This window comes from Heterodontus francisci, chromosome 47, assembly GCF_036365525.1.
Source record: "Heterodontus francisci isolate sHetFra1 chromosome 47, sHetFra1.hap1, whole genome shotgun sequence".
Classification (NCBI taxonomy): domain Eukaryota; kingdom Metazoa; phylum Chordata; class Chondrichthyes; order Heterodontiformes; family Heterodontidae; genus Heterodontus; species Heterodontus francisci.
In genome coordinates this window covers 3122615-3146985 of record NC_090417.1, presented here as the reverse complement: position 1 = coordinate 3146985, position 24371 = coordinate 3122615, and the positions used below count along the sequence as shown (strand labels likewise).

Sequence of the window (24371 nt, the reverse complement as noted above, 5' to 3'; positions counted from 1 at the left end):
CAGATGCTGATTACTTCCAGCATTTTGTTTTGGTTTTAACTAAGCCCCTGTTGTTCCTGGTTTTAAGTCACTTTAATTTTCTGTTGATGTGTTTGGAAAGTGCAAAAGGTCAATGGGAAAGGGACAGGATTTTAGATACTTGAAGCTCTCATGATGTCCCAGTTTCCTTTCAGGAGATCTTGTCCTGCTGTAGGAAAGATCAAAAATGGAAGCATAAAATTACAAAGATTAAGTGACTGGGCAAACTGTGGTAAATGTGAGGTCATCAACTTTGGACCTAAAAAGCATAGAACAGAGTACTTTCTAAATAGTGAAAAGCTAGAAACAGAGGTGGTTCAAAGAGATCAGGTACATAGATAATTAAACAGTCATGGCCAAGTACAGAAAACACCCTGGCCTTTATATCTAGAGGACTAGAATACAAGGGGTAGAAGTTATGTTACCGCTATATAAAACTCTGGTTAGACCACACCTGGAGAACTGTGAGCAGTTCTGGGTGCCACACCTTCGTAAGAATTTATCACAATGATACCTGGATCCAGGGGTTAAATTACAGAGAATTTATACTAACTATGGTTGTATTCTCTGGAATCGAGAGTGATTTGATCAAAGTTTTCTCAGTTAAGGAAGGGTCACCAAAGCTTGAGGGGCTAAATGGCCTACTCCTGTTCTTATGTTCCTAAAATACAAATGAAATAAATATCCAGTAGACAGAACTGGTTAATGAAGTTTCTGCAACATGCTGTATGCATATTTAGTCATTTTTGTGCTTATTAAGATGGTCGAGATTGGAAAAACAACACCTTTAACGTAGTATGATGTCCCAAGGCACTTCACAGGAGGGTTATCAAACAAAGTTTGGCACCGAGCCACATAAGAAATTATTAGGATAGGTGACCAAAAGTTTGGTCAAAAGAGGTAGGTTTTAAGGAGTATCTTAAAGGAGGTAGAGGGGTGGAGAGGTTTAGGGAGGGAAGTTCAGAGCTCAGGGCCTAGATAGCTGAAGGCATGGCTGCCAGTAGTAGAGTGATTAAAATTGGAGATGTGCAAGAGGCCAGAATTGGAGCTGAGTTACCGTACAGGAACAATACAACCAACAATAGCTGCTGAGCTTTGAGCGCGAGTATTTTGGGAACGTGTGAAAGTGGGTTGTGGAGCTTTTCAAACACTTGAAATAAAAACAGAAAGTGCTGGAAATACGCAGCAGGTCAGGCAGCATCTGTGGAGAGAGAAGCCGAGTTAACGGTTTCTGCTCTGTGACCTTTCATCAGAACCTGAAACATTAATTCTGCTTCTCTCTCCACAGATGCTGCGTATTTACTGCACTTTCTGTTGTTATTTCAGATTTCCAGCATCTGCATCTATTTTGCTTTTATTTTCAAACACTTGACCTGCCTATAATTTGATTGCTGTAGATTGGACTGAGCAAACTGTTCCAAACCACTAAATCACTTTGATGCAACTGTTTGCACGTCTAGAATTTGTCCAGATGAATGTAATGTATAGTAATCAGTAATTCCCAGGCACAGCTTCCCACTGAGTACTGTTTGCACCAGCTATGGGGGAGCAGGGTAACATTGCTAGCTCATAGTTCTAGTGCAGAAACAGGCCATTCGACCCTTCAAGCCTGAGCCACCTGTCCAATCCTACTCTCCCCATGCTTCTACACCCTTCAATGCTGCTCTCTTTAAACCCCAGGCTAAGATCAGCTGACGGGGACTGCCTTGATTGAGTGTTGTGGAGGTGGGTAGAGCTTCTCCGAAGATTTGGTCAAGTTTCTGCTCAGTGCCACTTGGGCCCCTGGCGGTCTGCCCCTCCCAGTCCACAACTCCCATGGCACAATGTCTGGAACCCCTCACAGTGAGACACTGCCAAGAGCATTGCCAAACACTGCATCTGTTTACTGAGCATTGACTGGCACAGGGCCATTAACGTTTCAGGTGGATTATGAAAAAGAAGCTCTGTACAAACCGTAACCGAAGCTTTTATTACCAGCAGAAGACTTCTTGATTTGAAATCTATATTTAGTCAAACGTTGACAGTACGATGATTCAGTAGCTGCGACAGCTGGGCTGAGAGTTCTTTATTTATCCCCTTTGTCTTCGAAAGAAGGATTGAACATCAAATTTGAAAAGATTTTAGCTTTCATTGTTTAGTCTTCAGCCCAGTCTTCAATCTTATGTGTTTTCTGTATTACTCTTAGAACATTCAGCATTACTATCAGTAAACACTGCACTTTGCAACACATCGACAGACTACCTTTCCAAAACCTCTGGTCAAAGCATGAGTAGCAAAGACATGGAGCAGTGAGGCTCCAGGTTCAGTCCCAGCCCCATTGTTCAGTTGGCGATGTTTAGAGGGAGTGCTGGATTTGGTCCAGCAGGTTAGACAGTCTTCCCCTTCCCAATCCCTATTCACTGACGCTTGATGGGAACCTGAGAGTAGTCATTGAGTGGGCAATGCAGCTGAGGTGCACCCTCTCACAGCAAATGGATCTCTTGCCAGCATTCAATCGCTGTGCTAGCACAACAATAATGGGAGCTTAGGTGTCATTGAGAGTGAGCAGCACTTTGCGAGCATCTCCAACAAGAATGTGTCCAGGAGAGGGAGGCAGAAATCTCACAGAAAGAAGGGAAAAGGGTAACAGAAACAGGATATTGACCCCCAGAGATTGTAAGGAAAGGATGAACTGTTTTTTTTCAAAATTAGTTCACCCCTAGTTGCCCTGATGGCATTAAGACTCAATGACATAGTGTGGGTCTGGAGTCACATACTGACCAGACCGGGTAAGGACGGAAAATCCGGGTCCTTGAGTGGCATTAATGAACCAGTTATATTTTAACAACAATCTAACAATTTGCATTATCATTTGCTGTGGTGCCAGTAAATAAATTGGCGAGTTAATTGAATTCAATGCGACAACCAGCCAGAGTGAGATTTGAACTCCAAATACATCTGGGTTGTTAGTACAGGAAAATGCCTATCAGACGATGGAGCAACTCTAAATATACTGAGTACGAGCAACGAGAGAGAAAAATGAGAGAGTTACCCGGGGGTGTCCTGAGGATTAGAGAAGGCATGTGGTGAATGGGAGAAAATAGCAGAAAGAAATAGGCTCAAATAAGGAACTGGTAAAGCTGCACCAATGGTCAGTGGGCAAACATTGCCTGGCATGGTACTGAGGTACACAGACCAGAAGGTATTTCTCCAATTACACTTGGCAGCATTGGACTAAAGAGAGCAAAGGTCAGCCTGGATCCTTGGGCCTTAGCACAGTCCAGTGACCCCTGTTGGAAGGGTCAGGGTCCGGGTCAGACTGGCTGCGGTACTCTCCATGGTCAAGCTTGGGCGTACATCTGGGGAAGGTACCAGAGGCCTGCTAACATCTGGCAAGGAAATCTTACCTCAGTGAGAGTTAGTGCCTTGGGGAACAGAATGAGGGAATAATAAGGTTTACAGATGCTGTTTGACAGGAATCCTGTAATGTGTAAATGATTATGGATGGTCTGGTGGGGACGGCTAATGTACTTGATTCTCTCCTGACAAAACCGTGGTTTCTTGTCAGCGTGGAAGTTGTGAAACACAGTACTGGTGGAGTTAGGAAAATAAGGGCTGAAATGAGTGCCATAACTTAGCTGGAGCTTTCTTTTGTTTACAAGCCAGTGAAGTATGGAGGAATGCACTGAAGTTGGGTTTTTAAAAAAATATGTAAATAATATGGACAAGGTAGGTTGGGAGGGAAGAAAACAGCAAGTGTCCTATTAGCTGAGTGGGCTTCTCAAATATTTCAAAGAAAAAATGTCAAGTATTTCTTCTGCTGGTCATTAAAATGGATTAACAGTGTGTGAGAGAACAACATAACACTATAAATTCAACAAAGGCTAATTACAAAGACTGGAGTAAGTCAATCGTTCAGCACTAACCATCTCAGACTGATGAAAACTTTCTGCTTAGACTGTATTCCTCTCCCTTTTGCCCACTTTGCACCCTTGAGAAGCTTGCTATGTAAAAATACTTGCATTTATATAGCGTCTTTCACAATCTCAGGACTTCCCAAAGCGCTTTGCAGCATTAAGTTCTTTTGAAATACTTGTATCAAGTCCCACTCACCGATCACCCTGCGCTTGCTGACCTACATTGGTTCTCGGTCTGCCAATGCCTTGATTTTAAAATGTTCATCCTTGTTTTCATTTCCCTCCATGGCGTTACCCTTCCTCATCTCTGCAATCTCCTCCAGCCCTATAATCCTCTGAGATCTCTGCACTCCTCTTTAAAACCTACCTCTTGGACCAAGCTCGTGGTCACTTGTCCTAATATCTCCTTATGTGGCTCGGTGTCAAATTTTGTTTGATAATGCTCCTGTGAAGCATCTTGGGACATTTTACTATGTTAAAGGCACTATATAAATGCAAGTTGTTGTTGAAATGTAGTCATTATTGTAATGTAGGGCATGTGCTGAGTGTGTCTCTTCTACGTGATACTGTAATGTCTTGCGATAAAGTTAGAGGTGTTGTAATGTACAGGTTCAGTGACTCAGAATCAGTTGCTGCTTTAAGAATAATTAGCTGTATTGTTACATGATTGTTACTGTTGTCCTGCTCGCTGCTGGTTTCTTACTCTGACCTGACTAAACTGTCACATGAGTCGAAATTCCTCTTTTACTGCACTATAGGAGGGCCTGTTTATCTCTGAAGGGTGATCAGATAGTCCATTTCTCCCCGAGATGTAGTAGGTGATTGATCATGTCACAATGAGCCAAATGGCCTCCTGTACTGCAGGATTCTATCATGGACATTGAAATGCGTCAGTCAACCTTGTGGAATTGTTGGGATAATGGAGCTATTTATTTCCGACTTTTGTTTTTGCTTCTCTGAAAATATTGAAGATGTATAGTTGGGGATGTATAGTCCAACAATGATGCAGCACAACCATTTCCCTTGACATGTGACAGTTTACCCAGCAAGCACATTAGAAAGAGTAGTGAAAGGTTAAAAAACTGTAGGATGTATCAAAATCACCATGTCAGGTTATTCTGTGGCACAGTTACCTCCACAGCTCGCCGATTCCTTTTCTTTTCCCCTTCACAAGGAGACACAGCAATGATTATGAGTTAACAATGAGATTCTTTGTGACGGTCGCTGAGATACTCCAGTGTTTATAAACTGCTTCATTCAGCTGTAGTCCAAGCTGAGAACATTTTTTCACGGAGCACAGAGAGTAAAGACCATTCATTCTCATAACGCAGTCACTTGTTCAGTCAACTGCATGAATGAGACAAGATTCGTACTGTGTAGTCCCACAATGTAAGGATCTTTTACAGTAGATCAGAGACAGTGCTCTTGATGGTTCTTCACAGCCAATGAAAATCAACCTGCACAACAACACAAACAATCCTTTTTTCCTTATTTTTTCTCTTCCAATATTGCCCCTGATCTCCGAGTGCCACAAACTCCCCATGGGACACCAGTTCCCAGATCTCCAGGAGAGCTGGGCAGTGACTCCTGTAACTTTTTCTCCTTCTCTTCAGCTCCCAACCTCGGCATCATCTTGCATTTCGACAGCTCCTTGTGAACAGAGTAAGACTTCCCAAGGCACCTCACTGGAGCGTTTAAAGCCAAAATTTAACACTGAGCCACATAAGGGGCTATTAGAACTATAGCTTGGTCAAAGATGCAGGTTTTAAGCTACGTCCTACAGGAGGAACGATGAAGAGATTTAGGGAGGGAATTCCAGAGCTTAGGACCCAGGCAGCTGAAGGCACGGCTGCCAATGATAGGACGTTTAAAATTGGGGGAGGCACAAGAGGCCAGATCTGGAGGAGTGCAGATATCTTGGAGGGTTGTAGGATTGCAGAAGGATCAAGGATGTCATGATGCTCCCACTCACTGTCATTGCTCACAGATGAACAAGGGACCAGAGCCTGTGGGCCTGCAAAGACTCAATGTCTTCAGAAAAGGAGGAGCTAAGAAAAGGCCATTCAGCCCATCAGAGTTCATTACCTCTAGCACAATGATTGCCCCATCATGGTCTGCAACTGCACTCTGAATAATCCCATTCTATGAATATTAAGTCTCTCGAGTCATTGATGGAGATTGGATGAGTGGGCTGAGGTGTGATCCTAGCTTCTCATCCTCCACTTAGCCTCTACTCCCAATGAGCTGTGCAGGATTTAATATCTCGTTTCTCCTCAGATCTGGATCAGTTATTCTCTGAGCTGCAGTCATTCCTCAAGGTGCTAGACACGGAGAGTTTAAGCTGTGTCGCAGAGTCGAAGAAGGAGTCTGTAGCGGAGTTGCTTCAGGAGCTGAATGGAAGTCCGTGTACCGAGCAATCCGGATTCAGTACGTACCAGTCATCTATGATCCTCATAAAATTCATGTGCCAGGCTTGCTCTGGATCAAACCGCTTGTGTCTTTCCTTCTCCCAGTCTTCTCGGGATGGGGATCACAGGCTTTCAGGTTCACTAGGCCAGACCCTTCCAAACACCCAGATAAATGGCTTCTTGTTTAGCCTCTGGGAAGAACAACTTCTGATTATCACATTAATCACCTCTCACCTGGCTTCCATCCACGTCCCTTTCTGACTCTGTTCTAAGAAATGAGCCCCACTGAAAGTCAGCTTTAACTTAAAACATATTTTAATGCAACTCTTGGCTAACTCCCTTCCACGATAAAAAGACATTGAACCCTGATCTCACCATATTGCAGTAGGGAGAGGCAGCAATTCCGTGGTGAGACGAGAGGGCTAAGAGGTGAGAGGACTCTCCCTTGGCAGCACATTTATCTACTGAGCCAGTGGGAGCTGTTACAAGGCTGCCATAATCGTTCCTCAATTGGGGAACCATAGAACAATTACGGCACAGAAGGAGGCCATTCAGCCCATCGTGTCCGTGCCGGCCGATAAAACTAGCCGCCCAATCTAATCCCACCTTCCAGCACCTGGTCCATAGCCCTGCCGGTTACAGCACTTCAGGTACATGTCCAGGTACCTTTCAAAAGAATTGAGGGTTTCTGCCTCCACCACCGTTCCTGGCAGCGAATTCCAGACACCCACCACCCTCTGGGTAAAAAAGGTTTTCCCTCATGTCCCCTCTAATCCTTCGACCAATCACCTAAAATCTGTATCCCCTGGTAATTGACCGCCCCGACAGGGGAAACAGGTCCTTCCTGTCTACTCTATCTAGGCCCCCTCATAATTTTGTACACCTCAATTAAGTCACCCCTCAGCCTCCTCTGTGTCAAGGAAAACAACCCTAGCCTATCCAATCTTTCCTCATAACTGCAACTTTCAAGCCCTGGCAACATTCTTGTAAATCTCCTCTGTACTCTCTCCAGAGCAATTATATCCTTTCTGTAATGTGACGACCAGAATTGCAAGCAATACTCCAGCTGCGGCCTAACCAGCGTTTTATACAGTTCCAGCATTACATCCCTGCTTTTGTATTCTATACCTCGGCCAATAAAGGAAAGCATTCCATTTGCCTTCTTCACCACTCTATCTACCTGCCCTGCCATCTTCAGGGACCTGTGAACATGCACTCCAAGGTCTCTCACTTCTACACCTCTCAATATCCCCCTGTTTATTGTGTATTCCCTCGCTTTATTTGCCCTCCCCAAATGCATTACCTCACACTTCTCTGCATTGAATTCCATTTGTTACTTTTCCGCCCACTCAACCAAACCATTGATATCATTCTGGAGTCTACAGCTATCCTCTTCACTATCAACTACACGGCCAATGTCTGTGTCAACAGCAAATTTCCCAATCGTGCCTCCCACATTTAATTCCAAATCATTAATATATACCACAAACAGCAAGGGACCCAACACTGAGCCCTGTCGAACGCCACTGGAAACAACTTTCCATTCACAAAAACATCCATCAACTAGTACCCTTTGTTTCCTGTCCCTGAGCCAATTTTGGATCCAACCTGCCACATTCCCATGGGCTTTCATTTTACTGAACTTTGAAGGAGAAAGTTTTTAAAACATTTGTACATAGCAAACCAACAAATGTAGCTGTTTAATGAGATTCTCCTGTGCTTCAGTGCCAGCTGAGGATGCAGATTACATGTTCATGAGTTGTGTTACCCTGACAGAGAATCGCTCGGAGATGCAGCTCCCCGCGAACGGTAGGTGGGATTCCCTTTCATTACAGATTTCCTGGTGACCATCAGGGAGAGTCACAGTGTAGCAAACCTTCTGAAAGTCAATAAGTGTCAGCAGAACTGAGTAACATCTGCCCTCCAGTATCTTAGTGGCAGTCGTGGCTCAGTTGGTAACAGTCTTGAATCAGAGGTTCTGGGTTCAAGACCCACTCCAGGGACTTGAGCACAAAACCTAGGCTGAATTCCAGTGCAATACTGAGGGAGTGCTGCACTGTCAGAGGTTCTGTCTTTCAGATGAGACATTAAATCGAAGCCCTATCTGCCCTTTCAGGTGGGTGTAAAAGATCCCGTGGCACTATCTTGAAGGAGTTGTCCCCAGTGCCCTGGCCAATATTTAGCCCTCAACCAATACCTAAAGCAGATTATCTGGTCATTATCATATTGTTGCTTGTGGGAGCTTGCTGTGCACAAACTGGCTGCTGCGTTTTCTACATTACAACGTGACCCCACTTTAAAGCACTTCATTGTCTGCAAAGGTGCTTTGGGGTTGTGAACAGTGCCAGAATTTTTGGGAGTTTGTTGGAGGATGGTGAACTGCACCTGCGAGTAGCAAACCTGGTCTGCAGAGCTCGAGAGCTCGAGAACTCCTCGAAAGTGAGTGGTTCCTGCTACAGCTGATCAAGACCAGGAATGTAAGGCTGATTGTGGCTTCTCATCAGTGGCCTGGGGTCTGGTCACCTTCTCACTCAAGGACATAACATAATGTCTGACTGGAGAGTGGGGAATACACATGTACTCTTGGCCTGCAAAAGCTTTAAGAGCATAAAAAGTAGTAGCAGGAGTAGGCCGTACAGCCCCTCGAGCCTGCTGTGTCGTTCAATGACTGATAGTGACTGATCATCTACATTGACTCCACTTATGCGCAGTGATGGAGAGGAGGTCAGTGCTGGACATTCCCAACATCAGTTGCACATGGTAGTAATGTACTGTCAGGATATCAATGAAGACTGTTCGAGTCCTCCTGATGAGTCCAATACTTTGAAGTAATTCTGTTGTTGTCCAACAGCAAATGAGACGTGGAATGTTCTGGAGATCATTGAAGACACGGAAGATGTTTCACCCTGCCCCGCGCTATCAGACGATTTTCAAACCAAACTGGTAAGGTCAAAGTTTATTTTACAATTAACATAATGGCTGGCGATTAAGCTCCTTAAATCACGGGGACACTGCTCAGCTGTAAATGGGTTTATCCCACACATGCTTCAGAGGAATACCGGGAGTCAGGGAGTGATCGAGATACAGGAGCATAAGGTTTTGAAACATATAACCTAAAAAATATCATCCTCCAAAGGAACTGGGCAGAAAGTCACTGTCGGACTAGCAGGCAGGGTGTGGAGGTGGATCTGCTTTGTACACAGCTTTGAGGCTGGACCTCAGCACCATGTTTCTTTGACACTAATTCCATCATTATATGAAGCGTGCCACAACTACCAACTGCAGAAAGAAAGGTCGAGAGTGTTGTCATGATGCTGTGGGATCTGTTCATACTTGTTCCAACTCACATTCGTGATAGACACAAACTTGTTCCTAACTCTCCCAGTTAGTTTAAGAACAAGACATTAAACAGCAGTGGTACAAGTCCGAGATTGTCAGTGCACGGTCCCTAACAACAGTCTCTGGTGACAGGCGTTTCAATGTCAAATCCTCCCAGATCAGCTATCTCACGACCTGCTGCAGCAATAAGCTCCTTACAGCTCCCACACTTAGTCTACAGTTCACAGTTCTAAGGCTAGATTTTCATACGGCCTTGGGGGTGTGCATGGCTGCGGCCGCACGTCGGAAATCGCACTCCCGAAGGCATCACTGGATCCCGATGCATCGGGAACGCGAAGCCATGTTCAAAAGGAGGGCGGGAGGGGGGGCAAACAGGAAACCGCAAGCCTCCGGATAACTGGTTGTTGAGCTCGTTGCTGAGCTCATTAAAAGGCTTCCGAGGAGCAGTTTGAAATGTCCGATCGCCAGGGACGAGGAGCACGTAGTGTCTCGGGCACGTCACTTCTCACCTGTCGGGAGCACTGCAGGGAAGTCATAAAGTACTGTTGCTGATGATTAAAAGTGAGTGAAAGAAAGGGTGATTCAAAAAGAGTGGGTCAAGCTCCTTCCATTTGGCCACTTGTAGGCACAGTGTTGCTACTGGCCCTCTGATCACTGCTTGCTCCGCTCTATAAGGCGACGACAAGCCCTCCCATGGCTGCCATCTGCTCTGAGAAATCCAATGTCCAGCCAGCTGCCGCCTCCATGTATCGCCCGGCGTCACCAATTGGCCGCCTCCCTCACCTCCCTCACCTCACTTTCCATTTCAACATAGCATTGCAGGGAATGAGGCAGGCGTAGGGTTCCCCACCCTGGATTGAAAATCAAGCCCATGGTCTCCAAATTATAAGAAGGTTATCGAGGCACTGGCGAAAGCACAAAAGGATATTACAAGAATGATATCACACCTGAGAGGTTACAAGTGTCAAGACAGACTGAAGAGGCTGGGGCTCTGTCCTCTTGTAAAGAGAAGGCTGAGGGATGACCTGGTACAGATCTTGAAAATTATGAAAGAGTTTGTTAGGGTAGATGGAAAGATGATTTTTCCACTTGTGGGGAGTCCAAAACTACGGGCCAGAAATATAGGATAGTCACGAATAAATCCAAAAGGGAATTCAGGAGAAACTTCTTTATAACAACTTGCATTTATATAGCGCCTTTAAGATAGTAAAACACCCCAGGGTGCTTCACAGGAGCGATTAGCAAACAAAATTTGTCACCAAGCCACTTTAGGAGATGTCAGGACAGTTGGCCAAAAGCTTCCTCAAAGAGTTAGGTTTTAAGGAGTATCTTAAAGGAGGAGAGTGAGGAAAAGGGGCTGAGAGGTTTAGGGAGGGAATTCCATGGTTTAGGGCCCAGGCAACTGAAAGCATGGCCACCAATGTTGGGGGCAATTAAAATCAGGAATGCTGAAGAAGTCAGAATTGGAAGAGCGTGAGATCTCGGAGGGTTGTTGGGCTGGAGGAGATTACAGGGATAGGGCCGAGGCCATGGAGGGATTTGAAAACTAGGATGAGAATTTTAAAATGAAGCCAATGTAGGTCAGCGAGCACAGGAGAGGATGAGTGAACATGCAAGTTAGGACACGGGCTGCAGAGTTTTGGATGACCTCAAGTTTACAGAGGATAGAATGTGGGAGTGTGAATAATCAAGTCATAAGGTAAGGAATGCATGAATGAGGTTGGAATGTGGAATTTGCCACCACAATGAGTAACTGAGGTGACTAGCATAGATGCATTTAAGGGGAAGCTAGATAAACACATGAGGGAGTTCTGATAATGTTCAATCAAATCAGCCAGGGAGGGCCTTTTAGGCGAAGCTGGGATTGCCTCTGTGTCCATGGAACCCAAAACTGTTGATGGACATTCATCTGGAGAAAACAAGTCCATCACTTAAAGTGGCTGAGATTATCTCTGACTAACTTCCAGACATTGCTAAGAGTGGGATTTATACATGCACAATATTTGTGGTTAGTGAGAGAGAGTGGGGGCAGTTACACAGATGATAAGGAAGTATCTTGACAGGCTGGTAAATTGACACAAGCTCCAAGGTGGCTTTGGTGACCCTTCCTTAACTGAGAATGCAGCACCACGGTACACACTGTGTGGAATCACACACTCTCTGGACATGATCACTACTGAATGATAAAATCCTTCCAAAAATCAGCCAAAATGGACAGGGGGGAAAAAACCGTTAAAATTAGTCCCAATAGTTTGTTTGAAACTGTTTCATTTTTTGAAAAACTTTCAAAGACGTGACTCTCTGCTAAAAATCACCCTGTTTATTTAGTTAAAGTACCACAAGCTTTAACAATCATGCAGGCATGAAAAAAAAATGTCAAAGTAAAAGCAACAATCAAAACCGATGCAGAAATCTGGTCTCCACAGAATATTAAAATGCAGCTTATTGCCCATGTCCAAACCCACAGACAGCATCATCTTTCATTCAGTTAAAAAGTCAGACGCCATTTAATGCAGCAAAAGTTAGCCTCCCGTCTCCTTCCCTTTTTCCCCTTCCCTTTTCCTCTCCTTCCCTTTTCCCCTTTCTCTCTTTTCCCTCTCTCTTTATCCCCCTTCCTCGCTTTAACCTCTCCCTTTCTGTCCCCCCTTGCTTCCCTCTTCCTTCGCCTTCCCCTCCCCTCACTTCTCCCTCCCTTCACTTCCCCGTCCCCTCTCTCTTCCCCCAAACTCTGCAGCACTTGCTTCTGGTACAGTTTAATTTGTTTTCAGGTCTGGGTTGATATTGGGCAGCTGCTGCTGACTGGCAGAATTCCAGACTGGAGTCCGTGATCATCCGCACTCCCACAGAACCTCTAATGAGTGGCACTAATGAGACTACATCAGAGAAAAGCCTCTGAAGATTAGGGCCCATTGGCCCAATTAGCTGGCAGCAGCCCTTGCAATTGTGCTTTACACCACGCCCCTGCTCATCATTATGTTTTCCAGTGTGGCTTTGTGCTCACGCAGTACAGGGTCTGTAAATTAACGCTTGAACATTCTGGGCCAAATCTAGCAAAATTATAGGTTGGAATGGCTTCCTCAGTGTAGAGGTTTGGTGACTGAATGAGAATTCAGTGAAGTCCTTCCCTGTGCATCCTCCATCTGTCGGCATAGTCAGTGTTAATGTGAGCCCCTGACTCAGTACCTACAACTCTCCTCCAGTCTTTCCATCTTGCCATTAAACAAACCAAAGAGCTATTGACCAAGGAATCCCTTGGGATGCCCAACGGGATGAGGCTTCCTGCAGATTTCCCCGTGCAGCTCCTGCTCCTCGCCCTGCTTCTGGTGGGCAAGTCCCCCCAGTCACTTGAAGACATTCCCCACTCTCACTCCCGGCTGGCAAGGGGGCAAACAACTTCAGGACCTCTGCCAAGCAAATACTCCATTTGGAGCTGGAAAAACTCCAGTAGGCCGCAGCTCAGCTGACATTCAATGGGATTCCAAGGCCAATCCTTGAATGGGAAAATCTCCCTCCCCCCCCCGCAACACCCAAATTTCACCTCCCTCCAGATCCAAGTGTCACCTCAGCCCATTAAAATCACAGTCCAGCCTGTTCATGGAACTCATTCATGACCAACTTCCACAAGGGGTCATGATTGAGTTCTGACTCAATAGGAAGCTTTTCAACCTCAACAGGCTGAGAGCCAAGACTAAAGTGACTCTCCCGCACATTCACGACTTACAATATGCTGACGACTGTGCAGTTGTGACCCATGCTGCAAGTGACATTCAGACCACCCTCAACCTCTTCAAGCCCACATACAAAAGGTTTGATCTCTCACTCAACAGTAGAAAGACCAAAATCCTCCACCAGACTTCCCCCAGACAAGCAACTACATCTCCAGCTATTGATATTGATGGGGAGACTTTAGAAGTCGTCGAACACTTTTCATATCTCGGCAGCTACCTTTCTCAAAAGGTCACCATCGAAGTGGAGACCCAGCACAGAATCGGCTGTGCCAGTGCAGCCTTCCAAAAACTGCATAATCATGTCTTCAACACCAGAGATCTCCATCCAGAGAGGACAAAGACTTTAGTCTACAACGCTGTTGTTGTCAGCACTTTTCTATATGGCAGGAAGACTTGGATCACCTATCAAATGCACCTCTGGTTGCTGGAGAATTTCCACCAGCGGTGTCTCCGCAGGATACTCAAAGTCAATTGGGAAGACAGGTGGACAAATTCCAGCATCCTCACCGAAGCCAATTCCTCCAGCATCACAACCACGAGTATGCAAAATCGGCTCTGCTGGTCTGAACACTGCATCCGCATTCCAAATAATCGGCTTCTGAAGCAGATCCGCTTTTCACAACTTACAGATGGCACCCGATCTCAGGGAGGACAGAGAAAACGTATTAAGGACTCTCTGAAGGTCTCATTGAAAAGGGGACAAATTGACATCGGTGCGTCGAAAGCGGAAGGAGAGAGAGCAGGACCCTGGCTCAAGAACCCCCTCCCTCAGGGCAACACTGGTCCTCTCTGCAGAAAGGCCTGTGGTTCTAGGATTGGCCTGCTGAGTCACCTGAGGATACACAAATCATGAGCCCTGGCAGTCGTCATTTTCGTCTCGAGGGACTGACGACGACAGCACATCAGAGGCCATTTGGCCCATTGTACCTGTGCTGTCTCATGAAAGAGCTATCCAATTAGCTCCATTCCCCTGCTCTTTCCCTGTTGCCCATTTTATCCAATTCCCTTTTGAAAGTTACTATTGAAAGTTTACTGCCTCCACCACCCTTTCAGGCAGTAAAATATAGATCATTAGAACTTGCTGAGTAAATTCTTTTCTTCGTCTCTCCTCTGGTTCTTTTGCCAATTGCCCGTGTCCTCTGGCGACTGACCCTCCTGTCATTGGAAACAGTTTCACTTTATTTAATCTAAGTCCTTCAGGATTCTGAATCTCCTCTTAACCTTCTGTGCTCTAAGGAGAATAACCCAGTTTCTCCAGTCTCTCCATGTAACTGAAGCCCCCTCATCCCTGGTACCATTCTAGTTCATCTCTTCTGCACCCTCCCCTTAACTTCCTCCCTAAAGTGTGGTGCCCAGAATTGCACATAGTATTCCAGCTGAGACCTAACCAGTATTTTATAGAGGTTTAGCATAACTTCCTTGCTTTTGTACTCTCTGCCTCTTTTTAAAAAGCCAAGGATCCCATCTGTTTTTCAACTTGTCCTGCAACCTTCAAAGATTTTTGTACATACATCCCAGATCTCTGTGTTCCTGCACCCACTTTAAAATTGTATCATTAAGTTCAAATTACCCCTCCTCATTTTCCTACCAAAATATGTCACGTCATGCTTCTCTGCATTAAATTTAATCTGCCAAGCGTCTGTCCATGTCGGTTAATGTCTCCTGAAGTCTGTTACTGCGCTTTTGATTATTACATTTCTAAGTTTTGTGTCATCTGCAAACTTTGAAATTGTGCTCTGCATATCCAAGTCCAGGTATATTAAAAAGAGTAGTGGTCCCAATGTCAACTCTGGGTAACACCACTGCACACCTCCCTTAAATCTAAAAGAAAAACCACCTACTACTCTCTGCTTTCTGTCCCTTAGCCAATTGCATTTCTATGGGATTCAGTCTTGCTCATGGGTCTATGTATTTGCTATTTGTTCATTCACTGGATGTGAGCATTGCTGGAAAGGTCAGCATTTATTGCCCATCTCTAACTCACCTTGAAAATGTGGTGGTGAGCCACCTTCTTTAACCACTGCAGACTGTGTGGTGTAGGTACACCCACAGTGCTTTTAGGAAGGGAGTTCCAGGATTTTGACCCAGTGACAGTGAAGAAATGGCAATATAGTTCCACGTCAGGATGGTGTGTGACTTAGAGGGGAACTTGCAGGTGGTGGTGTTCCCCTGCGTCTGCTTCCCTCGTTCTTCTTGGTGGTAGAGGCCGCAGGTTTGGAAGGTGCTGTCAAAGGAGCCTTGGCAAGTTGCTTCAGTGCATCTTGGAGATGGTACACACTGCTGCCACTGTGCCCCGGTGTTGGAGAGAGCGAATGTTGAAGGTGGGGCTTGGGGTGTCAGTCAGCTGGGCTGCTTTGTCCTGGGTGGTGTTGAGCTTCTTGAGCATTGCTGGAGATGCACCCATGCAGGTAAGTGGGGAGCCTTGAATCACACTTGTGTCTTGTAGATGGTGGTCAGGCTTTGGGGAGTCAGGAGTTAAGTTCCCAGCTTCTGACCTGCTTTTGTAGTCATAATACTTAAGTGGCTGGTCCAGTTAAGTTTCTGGTCAATGGTGACCACCACCCCCACCCAGAATATTGATGATGGGAGATTCAGCATTGGTAATGCCATTGAATATCAAGCAGAGATGGTTAGACTCTCTATGTTATTCCAATTATCAGCCCAAGTCTGAATGTTGTCCAGTTTTTGCTGCATGTGGGCATGGACTGCTTCATTATTTGAGAACTTGCATTTGGAACTGTATCTTTCAATAATCAGCGAATGTTCGTACTTCTGACCTTACAATGGAGGGAAGGTCATTGATGAAGCTGCTGAAGATGGTTGGGCCTAGGACACTGAGGAATACCTGCAGCAATGATGACTGACCTCCAACAAATTCAACCATCTTCTTTTGTGCGAGGTATGACTCCAACCAGTGGGCAGCCTTCCCTTTGATTCCCTGATTATGTGGTGCTTTATCAAATGTCTTTCTAAATCCATCTACACAACATCAACCGCACTACCCTCATCAACTCTCTCTGTTCATCCATCAAAGAACTCAATCAAGTTGGTCAAACACGACTTACTTTAACAAATGGGGGCTGACTTTCATTTATGACCTCATATTTTTCCAAGTGATAATTAACTTTCACCCAGATTATTGTCTGTAAAAGTTTCCCCACCACTGACAATGCTGACTGGCCTGTAGTTACTGGGTTTATCCCTCTCCCCTTTTTCCGAACAAGAGTGTAACATTTGGAATCTGGCTCCATTCCCATATACAAGGAAGATTGGAAAATTGTGGCCGCAGCCTTTGCAATTTCCACCCCTCCCTCTTTCAGCAACTTAGAATGAATCCCTTCCGGACCGGGCAATTTTTCCGTGACATTGGTAGCATCCTCTTTTTTAGTGAAGACAGATTCAAAATACTCGTTTAGTACCTCACTCATGCCTTCTGTCTCCACAAGAAGATTGCATTTTTGACCCCTAATGGGCCCCATCCTTCCCTTGACTACCTTTTTACTATTTATGTGTTCAAAAATGATTTTTCGGTTTCATTTTACACATTACCTGCTAATCTACCCTCAAACTATTATCGCTTTGTCCCTCTTATTTCCTTATTCAGTTCCCCTCTGTACTTTCTGTATTCAGCTTGATTTGTACTGAAGTATGAAGCTGACATTTGTCATAAGCCTCTTTTTACTGTTTCATTTTAATCTCTCTATCTTTAGTCATCCAGGGAGATCTAACTTTGAATGCTCTTCATTTCCTCCTCATGGGAATGGGTCTACTCTATACCCAAACCATCGCCTCTTTGAAGGTCTTTATTGTTCAATTACTGTTTTGTCTACCGATCTTTGATTATAATCTGACTGGATCACATCCTTTTAACTCACTGAAGTTAGTTCTCCAGTTAAGTATATTTACATTTGATTGTGCTTTGTCCCTTTCCATAATTATTCTCAAGCTGATGATATTGAGAAGCATGTCCACTTGCCCTACTCCATTTCCCAGAGCTAGGTCCAGCACTGCTTCCTTCCTCATTGGCCTGGAAACATACTGATCAAGAAAGCTCTTTTCATTTCAGGAATTCCTCCCCCTCTCTGCCCTGTACAGTGTTACTATCCCAGTCTATATCAGGATAATTGAATTCCCCCATTATTATTTCTCTGTAGTTCTTGCGTCTTTCTGTGTCAGCAGTAACCCGCTCAGGTGGGAGTTACTGCATAACCTACGGCATCACCTCCTCCCAGAACTCCCACGTTTGAGTCCCTCCAATCAGGTTTCCACCACTACCACAGCACAAAAACCCCTCTTCTCAAAGTCATAAATGACATCCTATGTGACTGTGACAAGGGTAAACTATCCTTTGTCACCCTTCTCAACCTGCATGCAGCTTTTGACACAGTTGACCAGACCATCCTCCTCCATCCCTCTCCACTGTCGTCCAGCTGGGTGCGGCTGTTCTCACCTGCTTCCATTCTTATCCATCCAGTCATAGCCAGAGAAGCACCTGCAATGGCTTCACTTCCCATTCCCGCACCTTTACCTCTGGTGTCCCTCAAGGATTTATCTGAAAATCCCTCCTATTTCTCATCATGTTGCCCCTCAGTAACATCATCCGAAAGCACAACATCAGTATCCACCTGTAAGTTGACAACATCCAGCTAGTACATCACTACCACCTCTCTCGGCCCCTACACAGTCTCTAAACTGTCAGACATACAGTACTGCGCGAGCAGAAATTTCCTCCAGTTAAATACTGGGAAGACCAAAACCATCATCTTTGATCCCTGACACAAACTTTGTTCCCTAACCATTGACTCCATACCTCTCCCTGGCAACTGTCTCAGACTGAACAAGACTGTTTCCAGCCTTGGTGTCATATCTGACCCGAAGCTGAGCTTCCGACCACATATCTGTGCTATTACCATGACTGCCTTTTTCCATCCATAAACTTCAGCTCATCCAAAGCTCCTCCTACCCGTATCTTAACCTGCACCAAGCCTCGTTCACCCATCACCCTATGCTGACTGACCTACATCGTCTCCCAGTTCACCAATGCCTCAAATTTTAATATTCTCACGCTTGTTTTCAAGTCCCTCCATGGCCCTGCCTCTCCCTGTTTTTAACCTCCTCCAGTTGTACAACCCTCTGAAATATCTGTACTCCTCCAATTCTAGCCTTTCGAATACCCCCAATTCTAATCACTCCACCATTGCCTTCAGCTGCCCAGGCCCATGCTCTAGAATTCCCTCCCTAAACTTCTCTGTGTCTTTACCTCGCTTTCCTCCTTTTAAAATACTGCTTAAAACCTATCTCCTTGTGTGGCTCAGTGTCAAATTTTGTGTGCTAATGCTCCTGTGAAGCACATGTTTTACTATGTTAAAGGCGCTATGTAAATGAAAATTGTATCGTGCAGTGATGGGACAATGCCAGTACTTTCTAGTGCAAGGCCACAAAAGCAAAGTGAAGAGAGTATAAAAACCCCACTCCTGCAAATCTGTGCCCAGCAAGAGAGCCATGATTTTGCCTCCATTTAATTTGTGCTGAACAAGATTGGAGGAATCAAGCATTGTGATGTTACAGTGTTATATTGTATTTAGTTAACAGTAAATGAGATTACATGCCACTGCTGGTCTCGTGATCTCTGAGTATTGGGGGAAACTCCTGTTGCAGTTATTGGAGAGTGCTGTGTGGAGTTAAAACAGGTCGAGCTGAGGTAGAGCCTCCCACAGCCAAATAGTGTGCCAACACAGTCTGTTGGTTTAAGCAGTAATAATGGTCACTTGGGTCAGGAATTGTAGCCCAGTGCGAATCACCAGCTTCTGAACAGGAAAGGACAAATGTTAGTAAAAGATTGTTGAAAGTGCTGGTCTAAACTTCAAAGGATGAAGGGTGCGGAATTGATATCAGAGAGGATCGTAGTATTGCTGAATGTTAGACTGGCCCTGGCCACTTCTGGTGTAAAGTACTTTAACTCCCAAAGCCCAAAAATAACCACACAGGCCTGCGTCTCCCCACCCTCTGCCTGTAACCATTAACTCTGTTCATTGCTACTTTCTGTCAGGTTAAACTGAAATACACATAGATTGGCTCAAAATAAATGTCGACCTGCGAACTGGTGTCACGCACTGTTCTCTGACTAACAGTAACCTGACAGGATGATTCAGATCATCTGTGCGAGCCCCGGACATTGGCTGCAACATCTGGAGTCAGGAGCAAGCACAGGTGTCCCAGAATTCTCCTCAACCAAATGGGGTTACTTGAAGGGTCTACAAGTACGGAACATGATCCCTCATTGTACCATTGCTAGACTTGAGCTGGGACCAGCTGATCACTTCACTATCAGCTAGTATGTATAATCCAGTTGTCAAAAGTCATTGTTCGCTCTTCCAGATTAAGGCAAATGTAATCTTCAAAAGGTTTTGAGCCTCTCTGGAGAGAAAGAAAATGTTCTGTTTATAGGCGCAGGCTCATTCCGCAGCTCAGGCTCTGATGCTGGCCTGATACCATCAGTCGTAGGAAATCAGTAATAATTAATGTCTGGCCAAATGTTCACAAGGCAAGGAACACCCACATAAACAGAGGAAGTATTGAAGCCCCTTAGCACCATCAAAAGCTAATCATGCAGGAACTCGTGATGACCGAATCACTCAGCAGCATTCCACAATATGGCTGGTTTGTGGCGGGGGCAGATTGTGATGATAAATGGAGCGGAGCCTCTGAGTGAGGCCTCACGGGGTGGAATGTCTGGGCCTCCTGCCTGGCAGGAACGCAGCGCTAGCGACCTGAAACTGAGCTGACTGGCCAACAGGCAACAGCAAGGGCACTGACAGAGTGGCAGGGGTTGGAGGACGAATGCTGTCAGCCTGAGACAGGACAGCAGGTATGGTGTTCCATGGAGTCACTGCCACTGCCCTTGGGCAGTGCTTCAGCAATCCCAGTAATTTGCTGGAGCACAGACTGCTGTGAGAGCCTGCAAGTCCCTTTACACATGTAATTGACAGCAGTCTGAGCTTGAATGGGAACAGTTCGATCTTTCATGGCAACAAGCTGAGATTTCACAACTTCTGTCTGAGCTTCCACTGCAGCAGCCAGACATTGGGTGGCTTCTGCTTGTGCTGCAATGGAAGCTGAGACATCGGCCATCAGACGCTGCATCACGGTTCGGTTCACAAGCTGGAAAGGACGGGCTCCAAGTTCTGCGCAAAGCCCTGTGCCAAGTTGGTGCCGGGCTCCCTCATGCTCCTTGACATTGACTGCAGGCTTTCTGGCAGGGCTGCCAATGCACCAAGCATTTCATTTTCAATACCTATCAGTCTTCCTCTGTAGGTTGCCTCATTGAATTTCTCATCTGAATCCTCGACAGCAGAGCTCATGTGCGACCTCGTCCTCCGGTGTGCTGGCACATGCGCTATCTTTGCCCTCTGCCCTGGCTGCAGACCACCTATGCTTGGTGTCCTGCCATGTGTAGATCCTGCCTCTCTGCCAACCTCTAAATTATGCCCAATGTCAGTATCTGAGCAGGAGGCTGCAAGTGTGGAATAAAGTGATGGTGCTGTGTGTTCATCATCGCTCTCTCAGTGTTCCTCCACTGCCAGGACAGTTTGCAGCTCTTGGGTATGTGAAAGGAAAGTGGCAGAAGGATAAATTTGTGGTGTGTGGGAGGAGGGGGGGAATGTAAGAGGTTCATGCTTGCATCATCTGCAGCTTGTAAATTAGAAGAAAGTATGGGATGAGGGAACAGTGGATTAGGTATGAGAATAGCTTTATCATCTACGATTTCAGCCCCACCACTGGCCACAAGTTCAGTTAAGGCCATGTCTCCTCCATGGGGGTTAAGGTATGCGGGAGTGCCTCTCCCCCCTGTGGTTAGTTCCTGTTGCCTCCAGTTATGTGCCACCTTATCCCGCAAGAGAGAGGGAAGTGTGTCACTGAGTGTCGTGCAGTCTGTTTAGCTGATGTGGTGTGCAAAGCTGGCAGTGTGTGCAACGTGTCAGATGTGGGTGTGAGGCTTGCAGCAGTGCTAAGTGTGTGAGGGTGAGAGGACGTATGTGAATGTTAGGCGTGAGGCCTGATTGTAGGTGAGGGGATGGAGGTGTGGTGATCTGAGCAGTTGGTGTGAGGCGAATGGTGCAATTGGTCAAATATGGCATTTGAAGATGCATTCACTTGACTACTCATGTGAGGTCATTGAACTTTTTGCAGCACTGCGTCCTAAGGGCTTGATTCCTGACAATGACCTCCACAGCTATCTATTCCCATTGCATTTTGACTGTGTGTCTGGAGGGCCTCCATACTGTGAAAACTGTGTAAGGTTCCAAAAGTGATGCAATCCGGTTCAATCTCTATAAGCAGTAAAACAGTGAAAAGTGAGAGTAAAGAGAGTAAATTCCGTATTGCACACCAGTGGGGTGAGGGAGTTGCACGTGGGATCACACTAACCCGAAGAGATGGATTCCTGGTGCTTCCGAGAATGTGTACCCCGTACTGCAAACCTTACCCCAGTAGATGCTGTTTCTCCCACACAACGATGCTGCTCCTCTAACTCTTACCTTTCCCTTTACAGACACAGGCTGCTGCTTCTCCTGTCCCTCACCAACTGAACGAGGTTCACGCTGATGATTCCTATGAGGAAGCAGAGCCGCTCAGCCTCCTTGCTCAGTGCTCTGCGGGTACGTGTGTTCTACAGGATGGTCACTTCCTGAGATGTGGAGCAGAATCAGTTCACAGTCATTCAGGGTTAATCACAGAGTACAACTGGTCAGTTGTCCAACTGTCCCAGAACTGATTCCCCAGGGAGTGGATCTGTATTTAAAGGGTGGTCCCTGGGGGTGTGTCAGTATTTAAAGGGGTCAGTGGCAGTCTGTTAGTACTAACAGGGGTCTCCGGGAGAGACAGTATTTACAGGGGGTCCCCAGGAAGTGTGAGTATTTATAGGGGGTCCCCAGGAAGTGTGAGTATTTATAGGGGGTCTCCAGGAAGTGTGAGTATTTATAGGGGATCGCCGGGAGAGTGACTGTATTTACAGGTGTCTGTGTTTGAACAAATGTTACCTGAATGTGATTCTAGATTGTGTGGACTCAGACAGCAGTCACTATGAATCTTATGGAGAAGAGGAAGTTCCTGGGAATAATCGTACGGCCTCCCTTCGTTGGCTCCCCACAGACTCCCCCACACAGCCGCTGGCCCATTCCCGAATCTGTGGCTTTCTGTGGCGGAAGAAGTGGTTGGGACAGTGGACCAAGCAGTTGTTTCTAATCAGAGACCAGGTTCTGATGGTGAGTTCCTGCACACCAATCCTGTGCATTTCTTCAAATCAAGGGTCCTGGCACCTTTCTTCACTCTGCTCTATCCTTTCCTCTATCCCCAATACTATGGATTACTCTAGCCCCCAAGAGTCTTCCCCACCTACCCTCTCTCCTGAGTCTTCCCCTTGCCCTCAGCCTTCTCTCCTCTTACAATCACAGGCTTCATATGTCCTAATCCTTACTTTTTCATTTCTCCTGCATTGTGATCTATCTCTACTTCCTTTTCTCTCTACACTGACTGTACACACAGACTCACACTCACCCACGCACTCTCTCAACTGCACATACACTCACTCACTCCCTCACTCACTCACTCGGCGGTGATCTGAATCCTGAGCTCCAGCCTTTCATCTAGTTTTCCATTTAAGTAAATAGTGATTGTAGTACTCATCTCCATGACTATCGATATATTTCACTGCAGGATAGTTGTCTTAATAAGAAATTCAGACCAAACACTGACGTGAGTAATAAGTTAGCTTTGTGCACTAACCCTGTGTGAAACACTTATTCCTAACAGACCAGAACACCAATGCTGCCCATTTTTCAGGGTAGGTTCTATTCTCTTTGGGTTTTATCTCACTGATGAATGAGATGATTCAATCTGGAGTGATTCCTGAATGAGACAGTTGTCCCATGAGGAAAGATGGAGTAGAATAGGGCTGGAGTTCAGAAGACCAAAATGATCTCATTGAAATACATAAAATTCAGAGTCTTGACAGGATAGGGACAGGGATGACGTTTCCCCTGGGCTGGAGAGGCTAGAACTAGGGGTTCGCAGTCTCAGGATAAGGGATCGGCCATTTAGGACTGAGATGAGGAGAAATGTCTTCACTCAGAGGGTTGTGAATCTTTGGAATTCTCTACCCCAGAGGGTTGTGGATGCTCAGTCAATGAGTATATTTAAGACTGGGATTGGCTGATTTTTAGGAACTAAGGGAATTAAGGGATATGGGAAGTGAGCGGGAAAGTTGAGTTGAGGTAGAATGTCAACCATGATCTTATTGAATGGCGGAGCAGGCCTGAGGGGCCATGTGACCTACTCCTGCTCCTATTTCTTATGGGCTTATGTGTCCCTAGGCTGGAAGTCAAAGAAAGGAACAAATGAGAATGGGGGAAAAGAGTACAGACCACTAGTTCCCATCATAGCCTCAGAGGCAGGCATGAGAGACCTATACAGCAAGTCCATGAGCTTAAATTGATCCTCCCAGGGGTAGGAGAGGCAGTAGTTTAGAGGTCGGGGCATAGACCGTAGATACTGACAGTCTGAGACTGGTTTGTGTCTGGGTCAAATATCTCACTACAATTGGGCTGTAAATACCTCATGCTCTTCAGTGCTTAACCTCGCCTAATTCCCCTCTCCTGCAGTGTTATAAGTGTATGAAGGACCAGTATCCCCTGATGGAGCTCAGCCTGCAAGGATCCCGTGTTGCCTACAAGTTCAAACGCAGTAAGAAGATACAGCACGAGCTTAAGATTACGACAGCGAGTAATGAGACTCTGGTGCTTGGGCTGCAGAGTCGTGAGCAGACTGAGGACTGGCGGAAGGTTTGGAGGTGTTAGCACCAGAAATTCAACTCGGTTAGGCCTCAGTGACTAACTAACACAGTAACCCTGGTTACGAGTGACTAACTACTGTAATAACCTTTGTTATGAGTGACTAACCAGTACACCAATTGTAGTTATGGGTGA

General features: G+C 45.8%; 1 protein-coding gene across 3 annotated transcripts in view; it reads left to right on the top strand.

Annotated features, from left to right (window-relative positions):
* Positions 1-24371, top strand: part of si:dkey-220o5.5 (actin filament-associated protein 1-like 2) — a 57765-nt gene that overhangs the window by 10015 nt on the left and 23379 nt on the right. For 2 of the 3 annotated variants that reach the window (XM_068023470.1, XM_068023469.1), the window contains exons 2-7: positions 6192-6341; positions 8048-8131; positions 9174-9265; positions 21941-22046; positions 22444-22652; positions 24048-24227. In XM_068023470.1, the coding sequence (XP_067879571.1) occupies positions 6192-6341; positions 8048-8131; positions 9174-9265; positions 21941-22046; positions 22444-22652; positions 24048-24227 (821 nt within the window). The remainder of the gene's footprint in view (positions 1-6191; positions 6342-8047; positions 8132-9173; positions 9266-21940; positions 22047-22443; positions 22653-24047; positions 24228-24371) is intronic. The other variant, XM_068023471.1, reaches the window with a different exon arrangement.